General features: G+C 42.1%; 1 protein-coding gene across 1 annotated transcript in view; it reads left to right on the top strand.

Moving 5' to 3' along the window:
- The first annotated feature begins 1,751 nt into the window (after window positions 1-1,751).
- Window positions 1,752-25,398, top strand: part of bgm (acyl-CoA synthetase bubblegum family member 1) — a 131,388-nt gene continuing 107,741 nt past the window's right edge. The window contains exon 1 of the mRNA XM_080284397.1: window positions 1,752-2,034. Coding sequence (XP_080140523.1) covers window positions 2,003-2,034 — 32 coding nt within the window. The 5' untranslated portion in view covers window positions 1,752-2,002. The remainder of the gene's footprint in view (window positions 2,035-25,398) is intronic.

Raw genomic sequence — 25,398 nt, forward strand, 5'->3', positions numbered from 1 at the left:
CAGGGAGGGGTCAGGGGTCAGGAGTCAAGGGGCAAGAAGTCAGCGGCCAGGAGTCAGGGAGGTGTCGGGGGACCGGGAGGAGTCAGGGAGATGTCATGGGGCAGGGAGGGGTAAGGGAGTAGGAGTCAGGAAAGTGTCGGGGCAGGAGTGAGGGAGGTGTCAGGGAGCAGGGAGGGAGCAGGAGGCAGAAGTCAGGGAGGAGTTGGGGACAGGAGTCAGGGAGGTGTCAGGGTGGCCAGGCAGGAATCAGAGAAATGCCGGGGACTGGGGTCTGGGAGTTGTCGGGGGGGAGGAATCAGGGAGGTGTCGGGGGGCAGGAATCAGGAAGGTGTCAGGGGCTGGAGTCGGGGAGGTGTCGGGGGCTGGAGTCGGGGAGGTGTCGGGGGCTGGAGTCGGGGAGGTGTCAGGGGGCTGGAGTCAGGGAAATGTCAGGGGGCTGGAGTCAGGGAGGTGTCGGGGGCTAGAGTCAGGGAAATATCAGGGGGCTGGAGTCAGGGAAGTGTCAGGGGGCTGGAGTCAGGGAAATGTCAGGGGGCTGGAGTCAGGGAGGTGTCGGGGGCAGGAGCCAGGGAGGTGTCAGGAGTCAGGAAGGTGTCAGGAGTCAGGAAGGTGTCAGGAGTCAGGAAGGTGTCAGGAGTCAGGGAGGTGTCGGGAGTAAGAGAGGTGTCAGGAGTCAGGGAGGTGTCGGGAGTAAGAGAGGTGTCAGGAGTCAGGGAGGTGTCGGGAGTAAGGAAGGTGTCAGGAGTCAGGGAGGTGTCGGGAGTAAGGAAGGTGTCAGGAGTCAGGGAGATGTCGGGAGTAAGAGAGGTGTCAGGAGTCAGGGGGGTGTCAGGAGTCAGGCAGGAAGCAGTGTGGTCAAATGGTATGGAGAGTCAAGGGGCAGGAGTCAGGAAGGGGTCAGGGGGAAGGGAGGAGTCAAGAGGTAAGGGGCAGGGAGTAGTCATGAGGCGGGAGTCAGGGAGGGGACAGGAAGAGGTGATGAAGGTGTCAGGGTTCAGGGAGGGATCAGGGGGAAGGGAGGGATCAAGAGGCAGGGAAGGGTCGGGGAGGGTTGATGGGGAAGGGAGGAGTAAGGGGTCAGGGGGAAGGTGAGTAGGGAGATTGGTGAGGGAGGGTTGGGGGTCATGTAGGGGTAAGGGGCAGGGGAGAAGCGACGGTTGCTGCCCCGGGGAAGGTGGGGGTGAGGGGGAGGAGGAGGGGGACAGCTGGAGTGAGAGAGGGGGAGGGGTGAGGGAAGGAGGAGGGGATGGAGGAGGACAGGACGGTAGGAAATCCCGATTAAATTTCTCAAAATTATTATTATTATTATTATTATAATTATTATTATTATTATAAAAATACTCTTTCGTTGATGGTGACTAATAATGTTTATAAGCTAATAATATAAACTTTGCAAATATTGTAGACTGTTCATTTGTCCATAATATTGTCAGTTTTATGGTCATTCTAACAATTTCATCTGCATTTAATTGCCAAAAGACAAAAAAGATAAAATGAGTCGAGAGAGAGAGAGAGAGAGAGAGAGATGATGATGATGATGATGATGATGATGAAGAGAAAGGGTTGGAGCTGAGGAAGATAAAGGTTAGGAGGTAATGGAGTGAAGGGAGAAGAAAGGAGAAGGGATGGAGGGAGAGAGATATTTGGCTTCCATCTCTCATTCCAGTGGGAGGGAGGGTGAGAGAAAATGGAGGGAGGGAGGGAGGAAAGATTACCTCCCTCTCTCAGTCCTCCTGCGGCGGTCTCAAGGGAACGTTCGTGGCTACCATGGCTGCTCATTCACTTTTCAATTAAATATCACACTTTCGAAAATACGGTCGAATTCGTTAATATAATTTAACATAGTACTACGTCGTTTTCGTAAGTGCATTGATCGTGGACTGAAATTTTGAAGAGATACGTGTTTTCAGTGATCTGTAAATCATTGGTGGGTATTTGCATGCTCAGGTGAACGTGGTTGTTTGGATTAAGAAAAGTGTATAACTAATAATCATCGACTGCAATGGCTCCTGTATCCAACAAAGAAGTGGGAGGGTAAGTGTGAACCCTTTTTTTTTCTTTCTTTTTTTGCACAGCCTGATGAAGAGCACGTGATCTGTTGTACCCGGTGTCTTCTTGTATATTATTCGGAGAGATGTGTGTATGTGTTTTCTCGGTAATCAGTGCTGACGTTAGGCTGTGAGGCCGGATACCTTAACATTCCGTATGTATCAGTGTTTCGCCAATGAAGGCTTCTTGCACAAACCGATTTCCGTTTTACAAGGACGCGTTATAGATAGACCAGAGCAATCTGGATTTCCTAGTAAGAATTTTCCCCCAGTGTTATTGCATTTGTTAGTAGCAATCTAGGTGTGGAGGATATTGTAGCGCTTAGAATACAACGAAACCTTGACAATACTGGCCCAAGGTCGCCGCCAGCCTCGTTAAAACCAACCGCAAGGGAATTTTACCGCATATTTTCCCTCCCCGATGCTCTTATTCATGCTCTGAACCCCGTGAGCAGTGTACAAGGGTTGGTTGTTGCTCCTGGCCTTGGTTTTGTGGGATGCAGGCTAACCGGAGTGCGTAGGAGGGGTCGGAAAGAGAGAGGGTGGAGGGAGATTGATGTGGCGAGGAGAGAGACGGTGCTTCAGGATAAAATAGTTCGAGACAAATTATAATGATCTGAGTCAGTTGAAAGCTTGACGTAACAGGCAGTCTGTGATATATGGAGTTTATTTACAGTATTTATTTGTATTTGTGTCGGATGACAATGTCTCTGACGTAATTGTGTTATTTGGGAGTGATTGTTTTTGCACAGTTCACCACTAGCAATACACTGTTAGTGATGTATGATAATGTGACAGTTGAGCTCAAAGTCGAGAATGTAATATTGTATTTTTTAATATAATCCTGCAATACCAGCCACAGTAATAGTGATAAATATGAGTAACTGGATGTAGAGGTTCGGTCTTTAGGTGTGTCCTCGATATTAGGATAGCCTGTGTGGAAAGCAGAGGAAAAAAAAAAAATTACTTCGACACACCACTAACTGTGCAAGCTAATAATACAAATATCAATAATATTGCTCGTTTTTGTTGACTTATATTCTTTTCCACTTTACTGAGTGTCTCTACAGAGGAATGTTTTGCGTGTGTTGAGTATACCGGTTCAGTATGTAATTGCAAAGGTTGGGATGGTGATGATGTGTTTGTATTTTTACATTTGTCAGCCTATATAGGCTTATTATTTTATTCTGTGTAGTAGTTATATATGTATGTTTTGCTTGGTGATTTCGCATGGCATGTATGTAAGAATGTAAGAGAGGGTAACTGCAGTAGGCCATTTGGCACAGGCAGATCCAACAAATGACTAAACCACTAGAATGAGACAAGGATAGGTAAGAAGGTTCTCCCCCGCCCACCAAACCCTCCTGCTGAAACTGGCAGGAAAAGTGGGAAATAACACCACGCAGTATAGACAATTATAGACAAACTTACGTGGACATTTTATACGATAGTCCGAAATGAGAAAAGAGACTACTGTAGTATAGCGTGAAATGGGAAAATACTGAATTAGTAACTAGGACAGCTTTTATATCCAACCTTTACTTGTCATATAGAGATTGCCTGAAACTGTCAGTGGAAGGGGCAGCAGCTATATCACTCGGTAGCTTATTCTTTCACTACTATTTGGCCAAACCAGTTCTACCTATCTCCTTACTTAAACGGAATTTATCTAGTTTCAGGTACATTGCTAATATTTCCCTAATTTATTCCTTTCATCCAGTTAAACACCATTAACTGTTCAGCCTCCTCTTACTCTACGCCTCTCTAGTGAGCGCAAATTTAGTCTTTTCAGTCTATCTGCATATGAAATGTTCCGAATATTAATTATCATTTTTGTCATTCTACCCTACATTTTCTAACTAATATATGTCCAGTCTAGAGTACGGACAAAATTGCACGGCATTGCGTAAATGTGGTCTTACTAATGTTAGATAAAGTTGCAGTATTACTTTTGATCTGTTTTCTTTATTTCTCGTAATGTATCGAGGTCGTTTTGAAGGTTAACACAGTTTACTGTTGCTGTGGTTTGAGGTCTTGACTCACCATAAATCACTCCTAGATCTCTCGCATTCCGATTTATTGATGTCTATTATCTAATCTCTTGTCTAGCGTCTGCGATGTACAGCACGCTTGTAGTAACGAACCATTCTAAAAAAAAATAAATAAAAGTTAATGAAGTTCGTTTATATGCTTTATGTTCTATTATGTTATGACAAGGCATGTTTTTGCTCAGTATTATACTGATATTCAGATTCTTAATAATAGTCTGATCTTTCCATACTGGTCAGAGTTGCCCCATTTTAGTGGTCGGAATTACCCTATTGTTAAGAAACAGTTGTGAATCTGAATATATAAGTAATGTAAGTGTAGACATTAGTATGCTCTTACCTTTAAAACTGTAGGTTGGCTTTTGTTGGGCCTTTAAATAGATGTGCAACACCCTTAGAGTTTGCGCATTGAAAATGAATAAAAAATCTGATTCTGAAAAAAAAATCAGACTATTGGTCAATATATCAACAGAAAGAGTAGGAATTTCCTTATACTGTGCTGTCCTTAAGCCATAATTCTCTAATATACAGGTCATAATTTTTTAAAATGTTTTCAAACCGGTCGGGTTGCCCCCAGCGGTCAGGTTTGTCCCATTTACTAAGAGTAACGTGTGTGTGTGTGTGTGTGCTTACGTGTACGTCTCTCGTCCCAGGTATGATTTTTATAGTCAGTATAACTATCTCCGCCACGTGTATTTATGAATGCCTGTATAATATGACATTACTGGTAATGGATGGTTCGATGTGTATGGTGTTTATATAGCTTATCTGAATAGTAAATTAAAATGCGATTACTATAAGCGTTTCACAAGTACTCACTGATGGGCCACTTTTTTTTTTTTTTTTTTTTGCACTTATACTCTTATACCCTACATATCTACCTTTTATTTTCTTGCATCTAGCTCATCTGCATGATTTCATATAATGCTTTGAGTATTTATGTATCTGTTTTTGTACAAGATACATCGTGTTCAAAACTATGAACTCTATTCAGTGTACTGTAATTGTGGTTCGTATTCTCGTGGACGTAGGAGACTGCTTTCGTTTATTTTACATATTACACTTCGAAACTGACTCATAGGGCCATTATGCTTGGATAACGACAGTGCGTTAATAAGGTAGAAAAGCAGGCTTGTATCATTAGTAGTAGTAGTAGTAGTATTTTACCTGAGGTTAGTTTTACTCCCTTCAAGACTAGGGAAAGGTCTGTATTATAGGGGTTACGAAGCAGTGTCAGGGAGCCTCCAAGGACCACGACACCACGGTCCCACGTCCGCATGCGTGCCAGCCACTCTGAACTTGATCGGTGGCCGTATCCACCTGACTTCCGGTGACTAGCGGCCTCTCACGTCCCCTGCGCTCACTTCCGTGCCTATCCTTGTTTGACTCTGGCTTTGGCTTTACTTATATTTGCGCACACACACACACACACACACACACACACACACACAGTCAGTCTGTCTGTCTGTCTGTCTCTCTCTCTCTCGCTCTCTTGGCATTTACGCTATTTTGATGGACGGAATTCTTTTGTTGGTATGTAGGGACGAAATGGTGACTTGATTTTTTTTTTTTTTTTTTTTTTTGAGCGAGAGAGGTGGAAGAAAAGTGGGCTTGAGTGAAGTAAGAACGTATGTGAAGAAAGTGATGAAACGAAGAAGGAAGAAGAGAAAGGAAAAAATGGAGGAAAGAGAACGAGAAAGACAAGCAGAACGAAGAGAAGGAGAGGAGTGAAAGGGAGATGGAAGAATGAGAGCGAACATAACATGGACGTACCTAGAGGGAAGGATGAAGGAGAGAGAGAGAGAGAGAGAGAGAGAGAGAGAGAGAGAGAGAGAGAGAACATAACATGGAAGTGTACCGAGAGAGAGAGAGAGAGAGAGAGGAAGGGACGGGATAGGGAGGAAGAGATGAGAGGACAAAACGAGTGAAGTTCCGGGAAGCCCTGAAATCTGTTATTGTCATGGTTCTGCGGTTCACAGCCTTGTTTGCAGAGACAGTGCTGTTGTTTACCGTTCTTGTTAGGCCTGTTTGAGAGAGAGAGAGAGAGAGAGGCTATGTTTATGGCTCTTGTTACACTTGTCATCATGATTTTCAAGTTTTTTTTTTTTTATTCTCTTCATAGCTCTTCATTTTCATCGTCATTCTTCTTCTTCTTTTCCTTCAACATCATCATTTTTTTCTTCTTCATCATCATCATCATCATCATCATCATCATCATCATCATCACTATAACCCTGATTTTGACAATATAATGGATGGGTTGCACTGAGTATGTTAAATTTTTGGCATACGGTATATTGTAAAGAGGAGCTCCGCCCTGAAAAATGGGGCAAAAATGTTGTTCTTTTTGCTGGAGTCACGGTTAAACGGTTAGGTATATGGGAAAGGACGATTTATGTGACCTCCCCCCCTCCTCTCTCTCTCTCTCTCTCTCTCTCTCTCTCTCTCTCTCTCTCTCTCGAGGGAAGGAGGGAGAGAGGGAGGAGGAATGAAGATTGAGGAAAGGTGGAGAAGCTGGGTAGAGGTGGAGGGAGGACATGGAGAAAATGGAGGCAAGGTGGAGGGAGGAGGAAAGAGGACATGCGATGGAGGGAACCTGAGGAGAGGTGGAGGGAAGCTGGAAAGAAGTGGAGGAAGGACGTGGAGGTATGTACAGAAAAGAAGAGGGAAGCGGAGAAAAAGTGGAGGGGGGAAAAGTGGAGAAAAAGCGGAGAGGAAGAGGGAAGGTGAAGGAGAAGAGGTGGAGAGAGGAAAGAGGAGGAGAAGAGGTGGAGAGAGGAAGAGGGAAGTGGAGGAAAGGTGGAAAGAAGTGGAATGAATGTGGAGTTCGTGCAAATCCCCAGTTACTATGGCGAAAGACCGTAACCCTTAACCCCGTTAGCCCGTAGACGCTCCCCCAGGCTAAATAAAATCCAGAAAAAAAAAAAAAAAGAATTCTGGGACAAGGAGATACCGAAATTTCAATTGCTGCTTGTGGGAGAGATGATTTTTTTCCGTTTTCTTTTTTTTTTCTTTTCTTTACTGCTACCAGGCGAGTCTTGTCATGAGCGGGCCATTCAATAAGGGGGCTATCTGCTCTCTCTCTCTCTCTCTCTCTCTCTCTGCAAACTGAATAAAACTAAAGAAGACAACAATACAGTAGAAATCAAAGAAAACCTTATCGTAGGGCTTTACATTGAGGAAGTTAGCTTTTTATATCTACGCTTACGAAAAACAAGAGAGAGAGAGAGAGAGAGATGAAGTCCTTTAATTCAATAACCCCAGATTGCTCTTGCTCACCTTAAGATATTTCCCTCTGGCTGGAGGTGTTAAATACTGTCTCCATTAACCTTTTGAGAGAGAGAGAGAGAGAGCAATATGAAGTGTCACACCACACTCCGTCATTCCTACAAAACCTTCAAGCGTTTCCACTCGACAAGCGAAGCGCGGGAAGAGGCAAAAGAAAACACACAAACACAGCCGCTTCCTTGTTTACTGCACACACACACACACACACACACACACACACACACACACACACACACACACACACACCGCCACTTCCTCTTCCGCTGAAAAACACGTGGGTGGTGATTTGCATAGCTGTCCTCTGCGAGATGGCATGGAATGTTGTTTACACTGATCACACTAATGACCTTATAGCCCCATCTCTCTCTCTCTCTCTCTCTCTCTCTCTCTCTCTCTCTCTCTCTCTCTCTCTCTCTCTCGAACTTCCACACCCAGTCTAGTGTCCTTTAGCTCTAATGTGTGTAATATTCCAAACACTGATTTTATTGATATGGCTCATGTACCTGCAATATTTTCTTTGTCTAGTACAGGTATTCACTTTCACCTGTGACCCCAATATTCCAATTATGTTTCCCGGTACCGATATGTATTTATGTATGGATAGGAGAGTGAGTGTTGTAGGATTTTTTTTCCCCTCGAAGCTGTGGTAGCCTGTCGTATATAAGATGTGGCGTCATGCAGTAGAAATAGATAAATAGATAGATCGATAGATTGATTAATTGAAACACTCCCTTTAAATTGGACTGTATTATCATGTACTTTCATTTCTGAGCCCTTCCACTACAAGTGTTTTCTTCAGTGTATTCTTGTTACCTACTAAGATCTAGCCTGTATCCTGTACTCCCAAGGCCATAATACTATATCTACAGACGATTTTGTTTAGGATAGACGTCATTTATTGGAGGGGTTAATGCCGGCTGTTTATCTCCCAAAGTCTCTAGCAAGAGGAAAATTAAAGTGATGTCCTAGTGCCAGAGATTTTGACTCGAGTAACTTTTTTTTTTTTTTACAGGTTAAAGCTATGAGTAAGTTAGGTCTATCACCACGAAAATATATGTGGCTATAATTCTGGATCTTCAGTTGATTTAAATTTTTTTCAGCTGGTTTACATTTTTCTTCATATTATCCCTGTTATATTGTGATTCTAGTTATACTCTGTCCATGCCTAAAATTGCCCTACCTCCTTCTTGAATGCATAGTGTAGCTAACGTAAAATCAGTAGTAGAGTATGGTGCTAGTCATGAAGATGTGGTATGCAAAAGATCTAGAGCGGTAATATTGTCCCTATTTTGTGCGTTGTGAGATCTATAGATAGATAGATAGAGATGACATCAGCTCTAGAATATTGGGGTACTGATGAAGGATTGCTATGAAAAGGATGTAGAACCGTAGTATTGTCTTTTTCGGGATGAATATCTCCGCCAAGTTGAAGTGAACGAAGTATAGTTCAAGTTAAAGGGGGGGAAATTAACATACAGTATTTGGAAAAGTCTTTTATTAGGATCGTAATGTAACAGGTTTTGACCCACTTGGATCCTCCTCTTCAAATATGAGAACATACGAGAATGCTTTTTTGTATATAGCGGAGTGGTGGAAGGATAGAGGAGTGGTTGGTAGCGTGGGGTGAGGAGAGGAAGTATATACAGAGGAAGATAGAAGAATGCTAATAACTGGTTAGCGGGGGGAGATGGAGGGGGTGGTAATGAGGGAGGAGGAGGGGAAGGTGGGAGGAAGAGAGGAGAATGCATTTATATGTAGTGGGTTATCAGGGGGTAGGGGGTGGTAATGAGGGGTGAGGAGTGGAAGCAGAGAATAAGGTAGGAGAATGCCGTGACTTTTATGTAACTTGTGGTGGGTCAGCGGGGTGGGGGGGAGAAGGAGAGGGTGGTAATAAAGGCTGAGGAGGGGGTGACAAACTACAGTAGCTTTCATCTCTTTGGAGTCCACCTTGAATTTTCGCGCCCTTCTTGTGGGTTGTTTCCCCCATTTTTAGTTCTTCATCCCGAGGGCACCATTTTTCCTTGGTTCTTGCTGCTTTATTATTATTATTATTATTATTAGTAGTAGTAGTAGTAGTAGTAGTAGTCAATCAATCAATCAATCATTTCCTGTGGCACCCTCGGGGATACATAGGGCCTCGATGAACTCACACCACCACATCCTATCTTGTGCTAACTCCTCAAGATCTCCCCAACACTCATCTCCAGCTTCCCGTCTCATTGTCCTCACCCACGTCTCTTTTGGCCTTCCTCTACCTCTCCTATCAAGTGCCACCCACCCTGGTGTACCTCGTACTATTCCCTGTCTCCTGTACACATGTCCTAGCCACTTCCATCGTGAGAATCTAACATATTCATCGATCGGCTGCACTCCCGTTATTTCTCTAATTCTACTATTTGGTATCCTTTCCCACCACTTAACTCCTAATATTCTTCTAAGTGCTTTATTTTCAAACACCAAGAATTTATTTTCCATAGTCACTGTGCTGTACCAAGACTCGTGTCCATAAATTAAGATACTCCTAACCATTACCTTATAAAGTTTGATTTTTGTATGCACAAAGAAATTGTTATTATTCCAAATATTTTTAAGCATTCCCATTGCCTGATTAGCCTTCTTTAACCTTTCCTCGAATTCAAAGTTCAAAGAACCATCCTTGGCTAAGTAAGTACCTAAATATTTAAACCTATCAACTTGCTTTACAACCATACCTCCAATTACACATTCCTGTGCATTTTCCATATTCATATTGATTATTTCAGTTTTTCCACAATTAATAACCAAACCCACCTTGCGACCTTCACTCACCAAACAGTCCAACACTCTCTGCATCTCTTCTGGCCCATCACAAATCAAAACTATATCATCTGCATAATCTAAATCCAAAAGTTTCCTGTTCTCTCCCCAAAGTATACCTGCACCGGTTTCTGTTCCAACGCGTTTCATAATGTAATCAATGACCAATATAAATAGTAAAGGCGATAGAACACCACCTTGAATTACTCCGGACTTGACTTCAAACGAATCACTCAGACAACCATCAACCATCACTTTACAAAATGTGTCCTCATGTATGTTCATAATGACCCTCACAAACTCCTCTGGTATTCCATAATGTCTCATGATCTTCCCCATAGTCTCTCTCGAAACACTATCAAAAGGCTTTTCAAAATCAACAAAACAAAGACTTAACGGTACTCTCATTTCATTAACTTGCTGCATCAAATGCCTAACTATAAAGATCTGATCATTGCAACCACGTCCCTTTCTAAAACCAGCCTGTTCATCCCTCAGAATACCTTCAACCACCGGCTCCAACCTATTTAACAACACTCTACTGAAAACTTTCAAAGCTATCGGTGACAAAGAGATTCCCCTCCAATTACCACATTCACTCAGGTCTCCCTTCTTCGGAACTTTAACAATTACACCATTCTTCCAAACTGATGGTAGTAACCCCGTCACCCATATCTTATTGAATAGCTTGGTCAAGATCATTATTAATCTATCCCCCTCCACTTTAAACATTTCCGGAAATAAACCATCCTCCCCTGGTGCCTTATTATTCTTTAACTGTTTTACTGCTTTCTCCACTTCTGCAAGCCTCAACTCTCCTGTTTCTATATTTAAATCTTCCTGAGCAGACGGTATATCCTCTTCTGGTGGTATTGGTCTATTAAGAACTGTCTCAAAATGCTCTTTCCATCTATTTTTAATATCTCCATCTTTGGTCAATAAATTTCCTTCCCTGTCTCTAACTGGTATTTCCTTGCGTTTACCTGCATTACCGCTCAGTTCTCAAATCGATTCATATGCTATTCTTTGACTCTGTCCATCATTTTTGTTTATTAAGATTTCAGTCTCTGCAACCTTTTCATCCAGTAATAGTAGTAGTAGGAGTAGTACTAGTATTTTATTATTATTATTATTATTATTATTGTTATTATTATTATGAAGAAGAAGAAGATTCTTTGCCAGTGAAGGGGTTACTAAAAGTCCCTCCATGGGGCAGGCATTGTACTGGAATTCTCGTTCAAAAACCATTTCTAGCATATGGTTCGTAGTTTCTTTTTTCTACATAGTGCTTTTTATTCTAACCTTCACTAATATCTCTTCATTTTTATTTCTAACTCTACCTCTCTCAGTCCCTCCTCCCTTCTCCCTCCTTCCCGTCTTCCCCTCCCCTCCTGTCACGTCCCTCTTTCCTGTTCTACTTCCTTCTTTCCCGTTAGCCTCCTCCCCCCTTGCTACCTCCCACTTCTTCCCCTCTTCTTACTTACTCCCCTCTCTTCTTCATTCCTTCTTCTCTTACTTTTACTGACCTTCCTTCCTCCCCTCTATTCTTCACTTTTAATTCTACCTTCACTGACCTGCTTCCTTCCTTCCCTCTCTTCTACGTTCCTCTTCACTTTACCATTACTCATCTTTCTTCTTCCCGCCTTTACTACCCTTCTTCCCTCCTCCCCTTTCTCTTTCACTCCCCTCCTTTTATCTGTACAAACCTCCTTCCCTCCTCCCCTCATTTCTTAGCTTATTCCCTCATTGTTAGACTGTTTAATGAAAGAGCGACTGTGTGCTTTTACCTGGTCGAAATTTCACCAAAGGAAAACAACTTTAATCCTTAGTGTGATAGGAAAATAATCACAAACTGTTATGATTTTTCCATTCGTTTTCCCGTTATCTAGTGAGAGAGAGAGAGAGAGAGAGAGAGAGAGAGAGAGAGACCTTCCACACCACCACCTAAAGCAATATATAGGGAGAGATGTTGCCAGTACGTTTCGTCATCACTTCCCAGCTCTGCATGGTTGTTGTGTGTATTGGGTTGTGTTATATGCATGCCTCTCCCTCTTACCTCAGTGCATGACGCAAGCTCTCACGGCAGCCTTGTGTTTGTAGCACTGGAGGAGATGCACTCAAGTTTACGGTTACGGTGTGTGTGTGTGTGTGTGTGTGTGTAAACCTCTCAGTGAAGGAGTTAAGCTTTGGCCATAACAGAAGTTCGAATTACCTGCCGAAAATGAGATTACCTAGGAATTAGTAGATCTTTATATAGCCTATTTTTTCTTGAATCGGTGCCATGTAAATTACCTCCATACTCGTTATGTGTTAAAGCCATTGGTAATACTGAGAGAGAGAGAGAGTTGGGGTGGGGGGAGAGATGCCTGTCCGAAGTGTAAGGGATTTGTTACAGGTTAATGAACAGTCAGGGAATACTGAGGAACTTACGGATATCTTAAGAAGATTTTTTTTTTTTTTTAGCCTTAAGAGAAAACGTGAGTCTGCAAACTTAGTGACGAAAGGGAAAGGGGGGTAGCCTAAGAAGAAGAGTCGAGTGTAGGCTAGTTTCCTTGCAAATATATAAGGCATCATTGTATAAGTAAATTAGGAGACCCACATATCCCATCCCTAATTCACACACACACACACACACACACACACACACACTCAACTGGGTTCGGGCCAGCTGTTTCGATGTATGATGCAAGTCATATCACAGCACATCTTCCGATATTGTCAGTGCGTCACATTCCAGTCTGAGTTTATGAAATTGTGAACGAAATTGTTACGAAACTGTCACTGACTACGACTCGTGACCCATATCTAACCAGCGAGTTGTCACGCGTGAGAATAACGTCTGGCGAGAGAGAGAGGGGGGGGGGAGGGGGCTTCAATCACTTCAGTACGGTCACGTCATATGGTAGTTTATCCCGGCAGACAGCGGCAGATTTTTGTTAGTTTATGGGACCCACCTAGAAGAGAAGGGTTAAATAAAGGTCATATTCCACCCTTACATTTCGAAAAGCCTCTCAAGCTGAATTAAATCGTCTTCAGATGAGAGAAAAAGTCATTGAAGTGAAAGGGTTAACGATATGGCCAATTGATAAGTAACTTCCCTACTTAAATTCTGAAACTTGATTATGCACAAGCTATCACTTTTACGTTCTTTATCTTTCAATACAAGCCCGGATAATCTTGGAAAGGATGTCACATAGATTTAATATACATTCGCAAATTCAGAATTGGAGCTGTATACAACTGGACCAGTGGCAGGAAAGACTAGATTATTTGACAGAGAGAGAGAGAGAGAGAGAGAGAGAGAGAGAGAGAGAGACTGAAATTACGCACAACGAAAATAAGGAAAAAGTGGATGGAAGACTGATTGATATAGTTACACCTTTAATCGTACACAGAGTGCAGGAAATGTAAGCTGGCATCATCATAGAAAACGGATCTGCTATGGGGAGCTATGAAGAATATTGTTGGTCATATATATCGTATTGTAGGTGAACGTACTTGGTAAGATCTTTCCTTCTTATATTATTGCTGATACTCTTATTCCTTATATTATTCGTTCGTCTGATATTCTCTTTGACTGACAGCATAGTAGAAAACGGACTTGCTATGGGGAACTGTGAATATTAATGACTGTCAACGTACTTAGGTGAACGGTTAGGCTAATATATTGTCCTAATGTTCTCAGTGATATTCTCCCTCCTGATGTTAATTATTCTTGATATTCTCCCTCATCATTCACTGACACGTAGGCTGGCATCATCGAAGAAAAAGTTATATTATGGAGAACTTTAGAACAGGGGGTCATAACCTTTTTCCCTGTTCAGACTCCCAGCGGATTGCCCACGATCCTCCCCATACCCCCTTCGCCAGTCTGCCAACATCATCACCAATCCCATTAGGTGCCAGTTTGACTTCAAAAGATGCCAGTTTTACTTTACATGTGGATAACTAGTAGCGGAATAGGAAGAACATTATTAGGATTCAGTCTTTTTTTTTTTTTCTTGTGGAAAAACGGCAAGTGATTTTTTTTTTTCCTCTCTCTCTCTCTCTCTTATTCAGAGAACGAGTCCTATACCCGTAGGTTTTTGTCCCCATACCCCCAAGGGGTATGGATACCCCAGGTTAAGAACCCCAGACCTAGAAGAATACTGTGCGTCATGGTTATCTTGTTATAGGTGAACGTCCAACCCAACTGATATCAGAATTACGGTACTCTTAGCTTGTAGCCCAGACGTACTCTTGAAGTTTGACCGTCTGTTACTTGTTGCCGGGTGGCCTACAATAGCCCTTCATCTCACGCGGGCCTTCTCTGCTGCGTCTGCTTCTGTTTGCTGTAGTTATACCCGATGCCCCTTGACTCTGACCGTCTGTAATATCTGATATGGTACTCTTTGACCCCACTTGGCCCTCTCCTCGCAGTATGTGCCCTTTTCCGCTGTCGTCTGCTTGTCTGCTTTTGTCGCTTGATGGCTACAGTATACTTTTGTTTGGCTGAAGAGTCACACTATCGTGACCATGAAATAGGATACAAAAAACCCACACTGGCAGACGAAAAAAGATGTATTCCAAACAGTTTCGGCGACAGCTGGCGCCCTCTTCAGTGGATCTACAGACCAAGAGTGGTACATACAAATGCTGAGAAGCTGCTTATATGCAGGGTGAGGACACGTTTTCCCAACCACACCTGATGTGACCTCACCTGACTCTCCCTCTACTCTGTCCACGGCCTGAGTGAGGGATTACAAGGGGCGGCAAGGACCTTGCCACTAATCCTCTCATCACTGGATCTAATTTATACATTCCTTCACTATGGTTAAAATTATTATATCTCTCTATACATACAGCTTCCACAATCCTACGTTTCTTATAGTTACTACGTTTGTACAATATTTGGCTAGAATTCCAGTCGATTCTATGGTCGTTTTCCAAAGAGTGAACGTACACTGCGTTATTTATGTTGCCTATCTTGCAAGCATACTTGTGTTCCTTAATGCGAGTGTCCAAATCCCTTCCCGTTTCACCAACATAAACCAAATCACAGTCTCTACATGGAATTTTGTATACCCCTGCAGTTTTGTTACTAATTGGTTTATTCTTTACCAGCATTGATCTTAAGGTGGAAGTATATCTAAATGCAATGTTTACATCCAAATCATGACTCACAGACTTCACCAAGCTAAGATTTGACACATACGGAACCGTGATGTATGGCTTATTTTGCCGAGTTTGTGATGTTGGTCTAGGTACAAAAAAGGCTTTTCTGGCTTTAAAATACGCTTGCCTTATAAACCAACTGGGATATTTTAGATCTAAAAATATTTTCCATATCTTGGCGTTTTCCGTATCCAGATGTTGGGGACTACTAATTCTGAGTGCTCTAAGGAACATAGAAGAAATAACCGACATTTTAGTGGAACTGTGGTGATATGAATAATAATGTATATACAAATTGCACTGGGTTGGTTTCCTGTATACAGAAAAGCTAAGTGTCCCAAGTTCATCCCTGTGCACAAATACATCTAAAAATGGAAGGGAACCATTATTTTCCCATTCAACTTTAAATTTAATTGAGGGAACCAGTGCATTTAATTTTGTAAGAAACTCGTCAAAGTTAGCGTATACGTCTGGCCAAAATGAAAACACATCATCAACATACGGTACCTATACCAAATTAAATTTTGAGGAGATATGGTGGTAAGAACGTTGGATTCAAAATATTCCATGTACAGGTTACTAAGAATTGGAGAGAGGGGCGAGCCCATACCCACACCAAACTTTTGCCTGAAAAACTGATCACCAAAATAAAATGCATTACACTGCACACACAGGCTAATAAGTTGGAGAAAGACATCATGTGGCATGCCGAGATCAATGTTACAATTAGGTAATTTTTCTTCCAAGAAACTAATTACATCTGCAATGGGGACTTTAGTAAAAAGCGAGTCTACATCAAAACTGACCAACCTGCCACTGGAGAAACTGAGAGACCTAATCTTATCAATAAAATTAGTAGAGTTTTGGACATGGGATATACTTCCACCTTAAGATCAATGCTGGTAAAGAATAAACCAATTAGTAACAAAACTGCAGGGGTATACAAAATTCCATGTAGAGACTGTGATTTAAGAACATAAGAACATAAGAAGAGAGGATAACTGCAGTAGGCCGGTTGGCCCATGCTAGGCAGCTCCTAGAAGAGTAACTGAACTACTAGAATGAGATAAGGACAGCAAAGAAGAAGGCTCTCCCCCGCCCTCCAAACCCTCCAGCCGAAGCCGGCAGGAAAAAGTCAGAAAGAACACAACGCCGTATAGAAAAACTTGCGTGGACATTTTACAGGAAGGTGTGAAAGGAGAATAGAGACTATCATAGTGTAACCTGAAAAGGAAAAATTATGAATTAGTATTGGTTATAAGATTTTCTTTATTCTATATCCACCCCTTATTTGTCATATGCTTATCTAGCCTATGCTTGAAACTCTCAATGGAAGAGGCAGCAACTACTTTACTAGGTAGCTTATTCCATTCGTCTACTACTCTATTACCAAACCAATTTCTACCGATTTCCTTACTGAAACGGAATTTTTCTAGTTTGAAACCATTATTTCTAGTTCTATCCTGTATGCTCACTTTAAGTACCTTGCTAATATCTCCCTTATTTATACCATTCATCCACTTAAACACCTCAATTAAGTCTCCCTTACTCTACGCCTCTTCTAGCGAATGCAGACTTAGTCTTTTCAGTCTGTCTTCATATGACAGGTTCCGGACGTCATGTATCATTTTAGTCATTCTTCTCTGTACATTTTCTAACGAATTAATATCCATTCTATAGTAAGGACACCAGAATTGTACTGCGTAGTCTAAATGTGGCCTTACTAATGCTAGATAAAGTTTTAGTATTACTTTAGATGATCTATTGCTCACGCTTCTCGAAATAAATCCTAGGACCCTATTTGCTTTATTTCTCGCATTAATACACTGTTGCCTAGGTTTAAGGTCGTTACTAATCATAACTCCTAGATCTCTCTCGCATTCCGATTTGCTAATTTCTTTGTTATCTAAGCTGTATATAGTATCTCCAATGGTCTTGCCTACGTTAAGTACTTCACATTTTTCAACGTTAAATTCCATTTGCCAAGTTTTAGACCATTTGGACAATGTATTGAGGTCTTTCTGTAAGTTATGGCAATCGTCAGTCGAGTTAACGATACGCCCTATTTTTGTATCGTCGGCAAATTTGCTGATGCTGCTATTGACTCCTAAGTCTAGATCATTTATATATATGATAAATAATAAGGGACCGAGTACTGAACCCTGTGGTACACCGCTAGTTACTAATCCCCAGTCCGACTTAGTTCCATTTATTAATACTCTCTGCTTTCGTCCTTTCAGCCAGGATTCTATCCATTTTAAGATATCGCCGTCTATACCGTGTGCTCGAACCTTTCTAACTAACCTTTCGTGTGGGACCCTATCAAAAGCTTTACTAAAGTCCAGATAAATAACATCGTAAGCTTTATCGCTATCTACTGCCTCATAGACCTCCGAGTAGAGTGACAACAAATTTGTGAGGCAGGATCGTCCTTGCCTGAATCCGTGCTGACTTTCGTTTATAAGATTAAATCTTTCTAAGTGTTCTCTAATCTTATTTGCCAAAATTGACTCTAACATTTTTCCTACTATTGACGTTAGACTTATCGGACGATAATTCGACGCAGCTGATTTATCACCCTTTTTAAAGATGGGCACTACGTTTGCGGTTTTCCACGCCTCTGGAACTTCTCCTGAACTTAAAGAGTTATTAAATAACGTTAAAAGTGGCTGACATAATTCTTCTTTGGTTTCTTTTATAATTTTTGCATATATATCGTCCGGACCTGGCGATTTTTGAGGTATTAACTTATTAATTTCTTTCAATACGTCCTCCTTACTAATGGTTATTTTACTAAGAATATTTTCCGTATTCTCATGGTAAATATTTGCTGCTTGAGGGACCAGGCTTAGATTTTCCTTGGTGAATACTGATATGAAATAATTATTTAGGATGGAGCACATTTCTTTATCTTCACTGGTAATGTCACCTGATTCTGTTGTGAGTGGTCCTATCCTATCTTTATTTTTCGTTCGGTACATTTGATAAAAACCCTTCGGGTTTTCTTTTGATTCACTGGCAACCTTAATTTCATAACTTCTCTTTGCTTTTCTTATCTCCCTCTTTACTTCTCTATTTAAAATTGTGTACCGGTTACGTAAGTGGTTTATGTTGGTGAAACGGGAAGGGATTTGGACACTCGCATTAAGGAACACAAGTATGCTTGCAAGATAGGCAACATAAATAACGCAGTGTACGTTCACTCTTTGGAAAACGACCATAGAATCGACTGGAATTCTAGCCAAATATTGTACAAACGTAGTAACTATAAGAAACGTAGGATTGTGGAAGCTGTATGTATAGAGAGATATAATAATTTTAACCATAGTGAAGGAATGTATAAATTAGATCCAGTGATGAGAGGATTAGTGGCAAGGTCCTTGCCGCCCCTTGTAATCCCTCACTCAGGCCGTGGACAGAGTAGAGGGAGAGTCAGGTGAGGTCACATCAGGTGTGGTTGGGAAAACGTGTCCTCACCCTGCATATAAGCAGCTTCTCAGCATTTGTATGTACCACTCTTGGTCTGTAGATCCACTGAAGAGGGCGACAGCTGTCGCCGAAACTGTTTGGAATACATCTTTTTTCGTCTGCCAGTGTGGGTTTTTTGTATCCTATACTTTTGTTTGCTTTTGTGTACCTTGGTCATTGGCCATATCTCATTCAGCTGATCCACCCCGGCCTCACGTGACTTCTTTTTTTTTTCACTAGCGACATCTAAGGCGCTGATACTCCCAGACCTCAGGTGACCCTTCCTTGCTATGTGTATTCTGTTGTCTGCATTGGTCTTACTGTTGTCTGCTTTTGTCTGCTTGCCTCTCCGTAAGTTAACGACTGCCTCTTGTCTGCAGCCACCTAGTTTCCCCTACATATATTGACAACTTCCTTATCTATTGCCTTGTACCATTTGTCTGCTGTCGTTTGCTTTCCTCTCCATATATTGACGACTAATCATTGTCTGCTGCCTTGCACCTAATGTCTGCTGTCGTCTGCTTTTCTTCCTATTTATTAACGGCCACAGATATTACGGTGGTACAGTCAGTATAAAGCACATGGCATCCTGACTCATTTATCACGTCGGAAATCCTGTCGATGTGGAGTCACTTAGAAAGCATGGAAGCAATGTGGTGTGAACAGTTCGCTGGGGGGATGATAGCAATACATATGATAATCGGTTGTTGTCGTTGTTGCTGTTGTTAACTCGGTGGACTGCAGGCTAAAGTTTACCTCCCCAATCAGTCGGCCGTCTTCCTTTTGGTGGATAGGGATGTAATTGAGGGTCTTTTGCATGGTCAGGTAGTGGAGCCTCCTGATTAGTCTATATTGGTGCCACCGCGTGAAGGCGTTCCTCTCCAGCACTTGAAGTTTGGTGTATCCGTCATGTAGATATTTTGTAATTTGATTGTTCGTTATACTTAGAGAGAGAGAGAGAGAGAGAGAGAGAGAGATGAAATTAACTGATACTCATCTGGGAAAGGGTAGGGACGGTTGAACAAACACACCGGTGAGAGAGAGAGAGAGAGAGAGAGAGAGAGAGAGAGAGAGAGAGAGAGAGAGAGAGAGAGAGAGAGAGAGATGCGGTGATAACCGGTCTTGCATCACGTTAGGAAATAAATGAAAAGAGGTAAGTGAGAGAGAGAGAGAGAGGAGAGATTCAGACAGACAGGCACACAGACAAACACTTGCTGGATGTTCTGATGTCAAGGTGGTGATGGTATCGGTGAGGAACAACACCTCCAAACACTGACTGAAAAACCCGCCTCTCTCTCTCTCTCTCTCTCTCTCTCTCTCTCTCTCTCTCTATCAGCTTTAGCCCATCCATTTTGCGCGGTCCCCCAGTTGAGCAGTCATTCATCGATAGCAAGAATAAAGTAATAAGTAGAGAAGTAATAAATAGATGCTGGACCATATGGGCTTTGATTGAGTGAACTACCGATTATCGTTAAGGAGTGACTAACTGACCGGGCCAGCTATAAGGGGCGTCTTAGTAGGAGTTGAGAGATTGTACCGACAGCAAGACGCCTTCCCATAATTGGAAATAATTGTCTGATAGGAATGATAAATAAATAAATAAAGAAGTACAGGTAGTGATAGGGTACAAGATGAGGTGAAGGTCATGAGTGCACCTTTCTCACCAGGTGTTCCAGGTAGAATCTTCAGAAAGGGTAATTCATCTCCCCTCCCTCCCCCTCCACCTTTTCACCATTCCTTCCTCCTCTCCTTTCGGGTGTCTCTTCTCTTTCTTTCCTTTTCTTCCCCCTTTATCCTTGCCCCTTTCCTCTGCCTCTCCACCGTCCTCTGTACTCCCCATCCTCTTCCAACTCCTGCTCAATCCTTCACTTTACCTTTCCTTCCCTCTTTTCTTCTTCCCCCCTTCTTTCTCCCTCTCCTCGCTTACCATCCTCCTCTCACCACACTTTCACCCCTTCTGCCTTCCTTTCATTTCTCTTCCCTTCTCTTCCCTTCCTTTCCCTTCCCTTCCCATCCCTTCCTTTCCCTTCCCATCCCTCTCCTTCCCTCCCCTTCCCTCTCTTCCCCTCCCCTCCCCTCCCCTCCCCTCCCCACCCCTTCCCATCCCTTCCCTTCCCTTCCCCACTCCCTACCCATCCCCCATTCCCATCTCCCCTCCAGACCCCTCCCCCTAACCCTCTGTGACCCATAGACTATAGAGGGATTAAAAGGGACGATAGAACCCTTTATGGCGGTTCACAAGGCCATTACAAAACCATCGATCCGTCCTGGCCACTGGCGGTCGTAAACAGGGGGATGTGGAAAACGTGGGTGGTGTGGGTGGGATGGGAAAGAAAGAGAGTAGTGGTGGTGGTGGTAATAGTAGTAGTAGCAGTAGTAGTAGCGGAGAGGAGGGAAATGAAAAAAAGGAGAGGATGAGGAAGAGTGGAAGGAAAAGGAGGAAAAAGGGAAGTAAAGAGAAGAGGGAAAAATATAGGAAGAGTGCAAGAGGAGAGAGGGAGGGAAGAAGGGGAGCTGAGTGAAAGACATGAGGTTAGAAGAGGAAGGGGAAAGGAGATGAGAGAGAGAGAGAGAGAGAGAGAGAGAGAGAGAGAGAGAGAGAGATGATAGGCCTATGGAAGGTGAGATTTTAAGTCCAGTAGTCTATTATCACGTGGTTGTCACACACACACACACACACACACACACACACACACACAAGGGCCTAAGGAAGGTGAGATTTTAGGTCCAGCAGCGTCTCATCACGTGGTTGTCTCACACACACACACTGACACACACACACACACACACACACACAGCTACTTATACAAATTACCGTGAGCATAAAACATACATAAACACGCACAAGCACCTGCACACACACACACACACACACAGATGGTGTGATGGTCGTACGAGGCTTTTAATCCACGGTGGTCAACATTCTCTCTCTCTCTCTCTCTCTCTCTCTCTCTTTCTTTCTCTCTCTCTCTCTCTCTCTCTCTCTCTCTCTCTCTCTCTGCACCGACATCTTTATATCTGTCTACTGATCTCTTGCTCTGTGTTGTTGTTGTCGTTATTATTGTTATTGTTAGTGTTTCTCTTGAGTATATACTTTGATGAACATCTTTTTTATTTATTTCTATTGATTTCTGTTTGTTATTGTTGTGTTACAGTTGTTGTTGTATATATCTTTTTTTTTTTTTTTGTGTGTGTGAGGAAGATCAGTTTTGCCAGATAAAATTCGGGTGGACATAATTAGGTTAGAGTATTTGGAGATCCACTTTGTCTTACTTTATCTGGAAGAATCACTTGGCCTGGAGTAAGACGGTGGCTCCAGGTTTGATATCTGGGTTGTTCCCTGGAGATAATAATGGGCAATTGGTGTGTGTGTGTGTGTGTGTGTGTGTGTGTGTGTGTGTGTGTGTGTGTGTGTGTGCGTGTGTGTGTGTGTGCTTTATCAAATACTCTTAACCATCTCTATCTGTGGTTGTTTATCTTTCTGGCTGTATATTGTTTATCACTCAGTCTATTTTTCCCTTTGTCTCGGCTTTCCCCAGTACAACGGGAGCCTGAAAAAAAAAAAATGAAAATAATTGTACCTTTGGCCTTACGAAGTGGTAGACGAAATATAATTCGTATCCCTTTTCCTATGAAGAAAAAAAAAATGCCTATCTATAGTTAGAATAATATCCTTAGTGCATGTCTGTCTGTCTGTGCGTGGCTCTCAGGTGAATTAAAGGGGTAAATACAATGTGTGTGTGTGTGTGTGTGTGTGTGTGTGTGTGTGAGAGAGAGAGAGAGAGAGAGAGAGAGAGAGAGAGATGCTACATAACTTTCCTCATATTCTCCTGAGTTAACCACTTATAATGATTCCTCCATATCAGAGTAATTATCAGAAGACAAGTATTGGTGGATTGGGGGGAGGAGGTCAGAGAGTCATCCCGTCTGGTTTGTCTGGCGTGAGGGGTCAAAGGTGAGAAGGTCAGAGGTCTTGGATGGGACTGTCACCCTCTGAACACTGAGGGGCTGTATGCTTGGGATTAGATTTATGAATAGTCTTAATACATGTATGTCTGTTAAGGTTTTCATATCAGGGGCTACATTTATAAAGAATCCTTAAGTAATTTTTGCGGTAAAGAAAATATGTATATGGCACGTTGAATACAGGTAATTTTTCTTTACTCCTTTCTTTTCTTCCTTCCTTTCTTTTTTTCTTTTCCTTGCTTTCTTCCTTCCTTCCTTTCTTTTTTTTTTTTTTCCCTTTCTTCCTTCCTTCCTTCCCATCTTCTTTTCCTATTTTCCTTCCTTATTTCCTGCCTTTCTTTCTTTCTTATTTTCCTTCTGTCTTTCTTCCATCCTTCCTTCTGTCTTTCCTTCCTTCCATTCTTTTTTCTTTTATTCTTTCATTTTTTATTTCATTCCTTTCCTTCCCTTCCTTTCCTTCGTAAATGCTCACTCATTGACATGTGAAGTATTTAGCAGATGATCAAAAGTAGCCATTTAATAAGCAGTCTTAGATAATAATAGTAATAAGACACCTGCATTATAAATTCTGCTATTGTGTATTGTGGTCTGGGGGGAAAATTAGAACTTAGTACAGTGAAATTCTAACTTAATGATTTTCCTGTAGTAAGTAGGCATCAGTCTAAATCTTCTCACTGATTATCTTCGTGATTATGTTGTGTCATCTTAACGTGGTGTTTCTCCAAGGTATCCTGTGAAAGCATGTCAAAATATTAAGAGGTTATTCTGGGGTAATTTTGGCTAGAAAGTGGTATATCAGCTTACTTGATTTTTCAGTCATTATGGAATTATTGATAGTGTTGTTTTGATCTTTGATTCGCTGCGTCTGGTGACTTTTTTTTTTTTGGGGGGGGAGGGACTACTATAGACGATTTCATATAATTTAAGACAGACCTTTAGTAGTGAAAAGTTTAATGAAGGCTGTATTAGATCACCTTCGGTTCGTGGTGCCTCTCCTAAGGTGACTAAATTTGACTGGTGGTAGTAAGAACAAGTTCACTCAGAGAGCGCATACCTTCTTCAGTGTCTGCACCAGACAACTCAGATCATCACCAAAATTTAATCAACACTTCCTTGGCCCATGGCCCACATATCCACAAAACTTCACTTAAATCCATCCATTACTTTGTAATGTATTTTGTAATCAAACACACCCCCCCCCCAAAAAAAAAAAAAAAAAAAAGTGAACCGGGACTCGAACTCACGTCACCACCAAAATTTAATCAACTCATCCTTGACCCATGACCCACAAACCCACAAGATTAAATTGAAATCCTATAATAATTTTTGAGAGATCTTGTGAACAAACAGATAAACGGGGGTGAATACATAACCTCCTCCGACTTTCTTTGGCGAAGGTGATAAAATGGAAGAAGATACGTCAGCTGAATGAAGGGACGAAATCCAGCAATTGTGAGAATTTGTGCCAAGTTTTTTTTTTCTCTCCATAACCTGATGAAAATGGAATTTTTATACAGCATATGATAAAGTAACAAACACTATGATGTGAATGTAAACATTTTAGGAGGAATTTTAGTGCAAAACAGCCTGGTAAGCCGGTGAGAAATACACGTGGAAGAGGTGAAAGGGGTTGTGTAAGAGGTGAGGTGAGGTGACTTGCAGTGGGGGTCAAACCTGTGACGGAGTTTTGTTCATGTAATCAGCCCCCTTCCTCTCCCCCCCCCCCCGCGCACGCACACACACACACACACACACACACACACACACACACATCCAGTCATTTCTTCACCACCTCTCAATTTTTTAACTCCTTTCATTGCGACGACGTACTGTTAATTTTATTTATGTAATGTCATAAATTTGAGAAAAAAGAATGGTTGAAAAATAAAATCAGAGGATGCGGCAGCGTTAGCGGATGTATGTGCTTTTTGAGTATTTTGTGTTTTCTTGGATGTTTATATTTGTGTTATTCTTGAATGTTGTTATGTAGGTATTATTCTCGGATGTTGTTATATTTGTGTGTTTTTTTTTTTATATTGTTCTGTTTATATTCTTCTCGGATGTTGTTATATTTGTGTTATTCTTGGATATAACTATGTTCGTGTCATTTAAGGGTATGGTATGTTCAGTGGTGGATCCAGGATTTAGGAAAAGGGGAGCTGTTTGTCAATGTAAGGGGTGCTGAGCTCCGAAGGCGCGAGGCAATAAGCTAGGGGGCCTGGCGTGAGCGGTAGTTCACCCAGCGGGGTCCAGGGTGGAGGCCCGGCCGCAAAACGCATTTTAACATTTCACAAGCATTTTGAAGGCATTCTGGGGCAAGTTGTGGTACTTTTATGGTGGTTAATATTTAAAACCTGTAACCAATAATTCTTGTTAGATGGAAACCACGTGACAGATCTCTACCGATAATAATCAGCTCTTAGGGGCGCCATTCATGGCCGAAGGGGGGAGCGGCCCCCTCCGCCCCCCCTGGATTCGCCACTGGGTATGTTTGTCATTCGAGGGTATTGTATGTTTGTGTCATTCCAGGGTATTGTGTGTTTATGTCATTCCAGGGTATTGTGTGTTTGTGGCATTCCAGGTTATTTTATGTTTGTGTCATTCCAGGCCCAGGGTATTGTGTGTATGTG

The sequence above is a fragment of the Coenobita brevimanus genome, chromosome 101, assembly GCF_032717465.1.
Source record: "Coenobita brevimanus isolate Jiangsu-jjx chromosome 101, ASM3271746v2, whole genome shotgun sequence".
Lineage (NCBI taxonomy): Eukaryota > Metazoa > Arthropoda > Malacostraca > Decapoda > Coenobitidae > Coenobita > Coenobita brevimanus.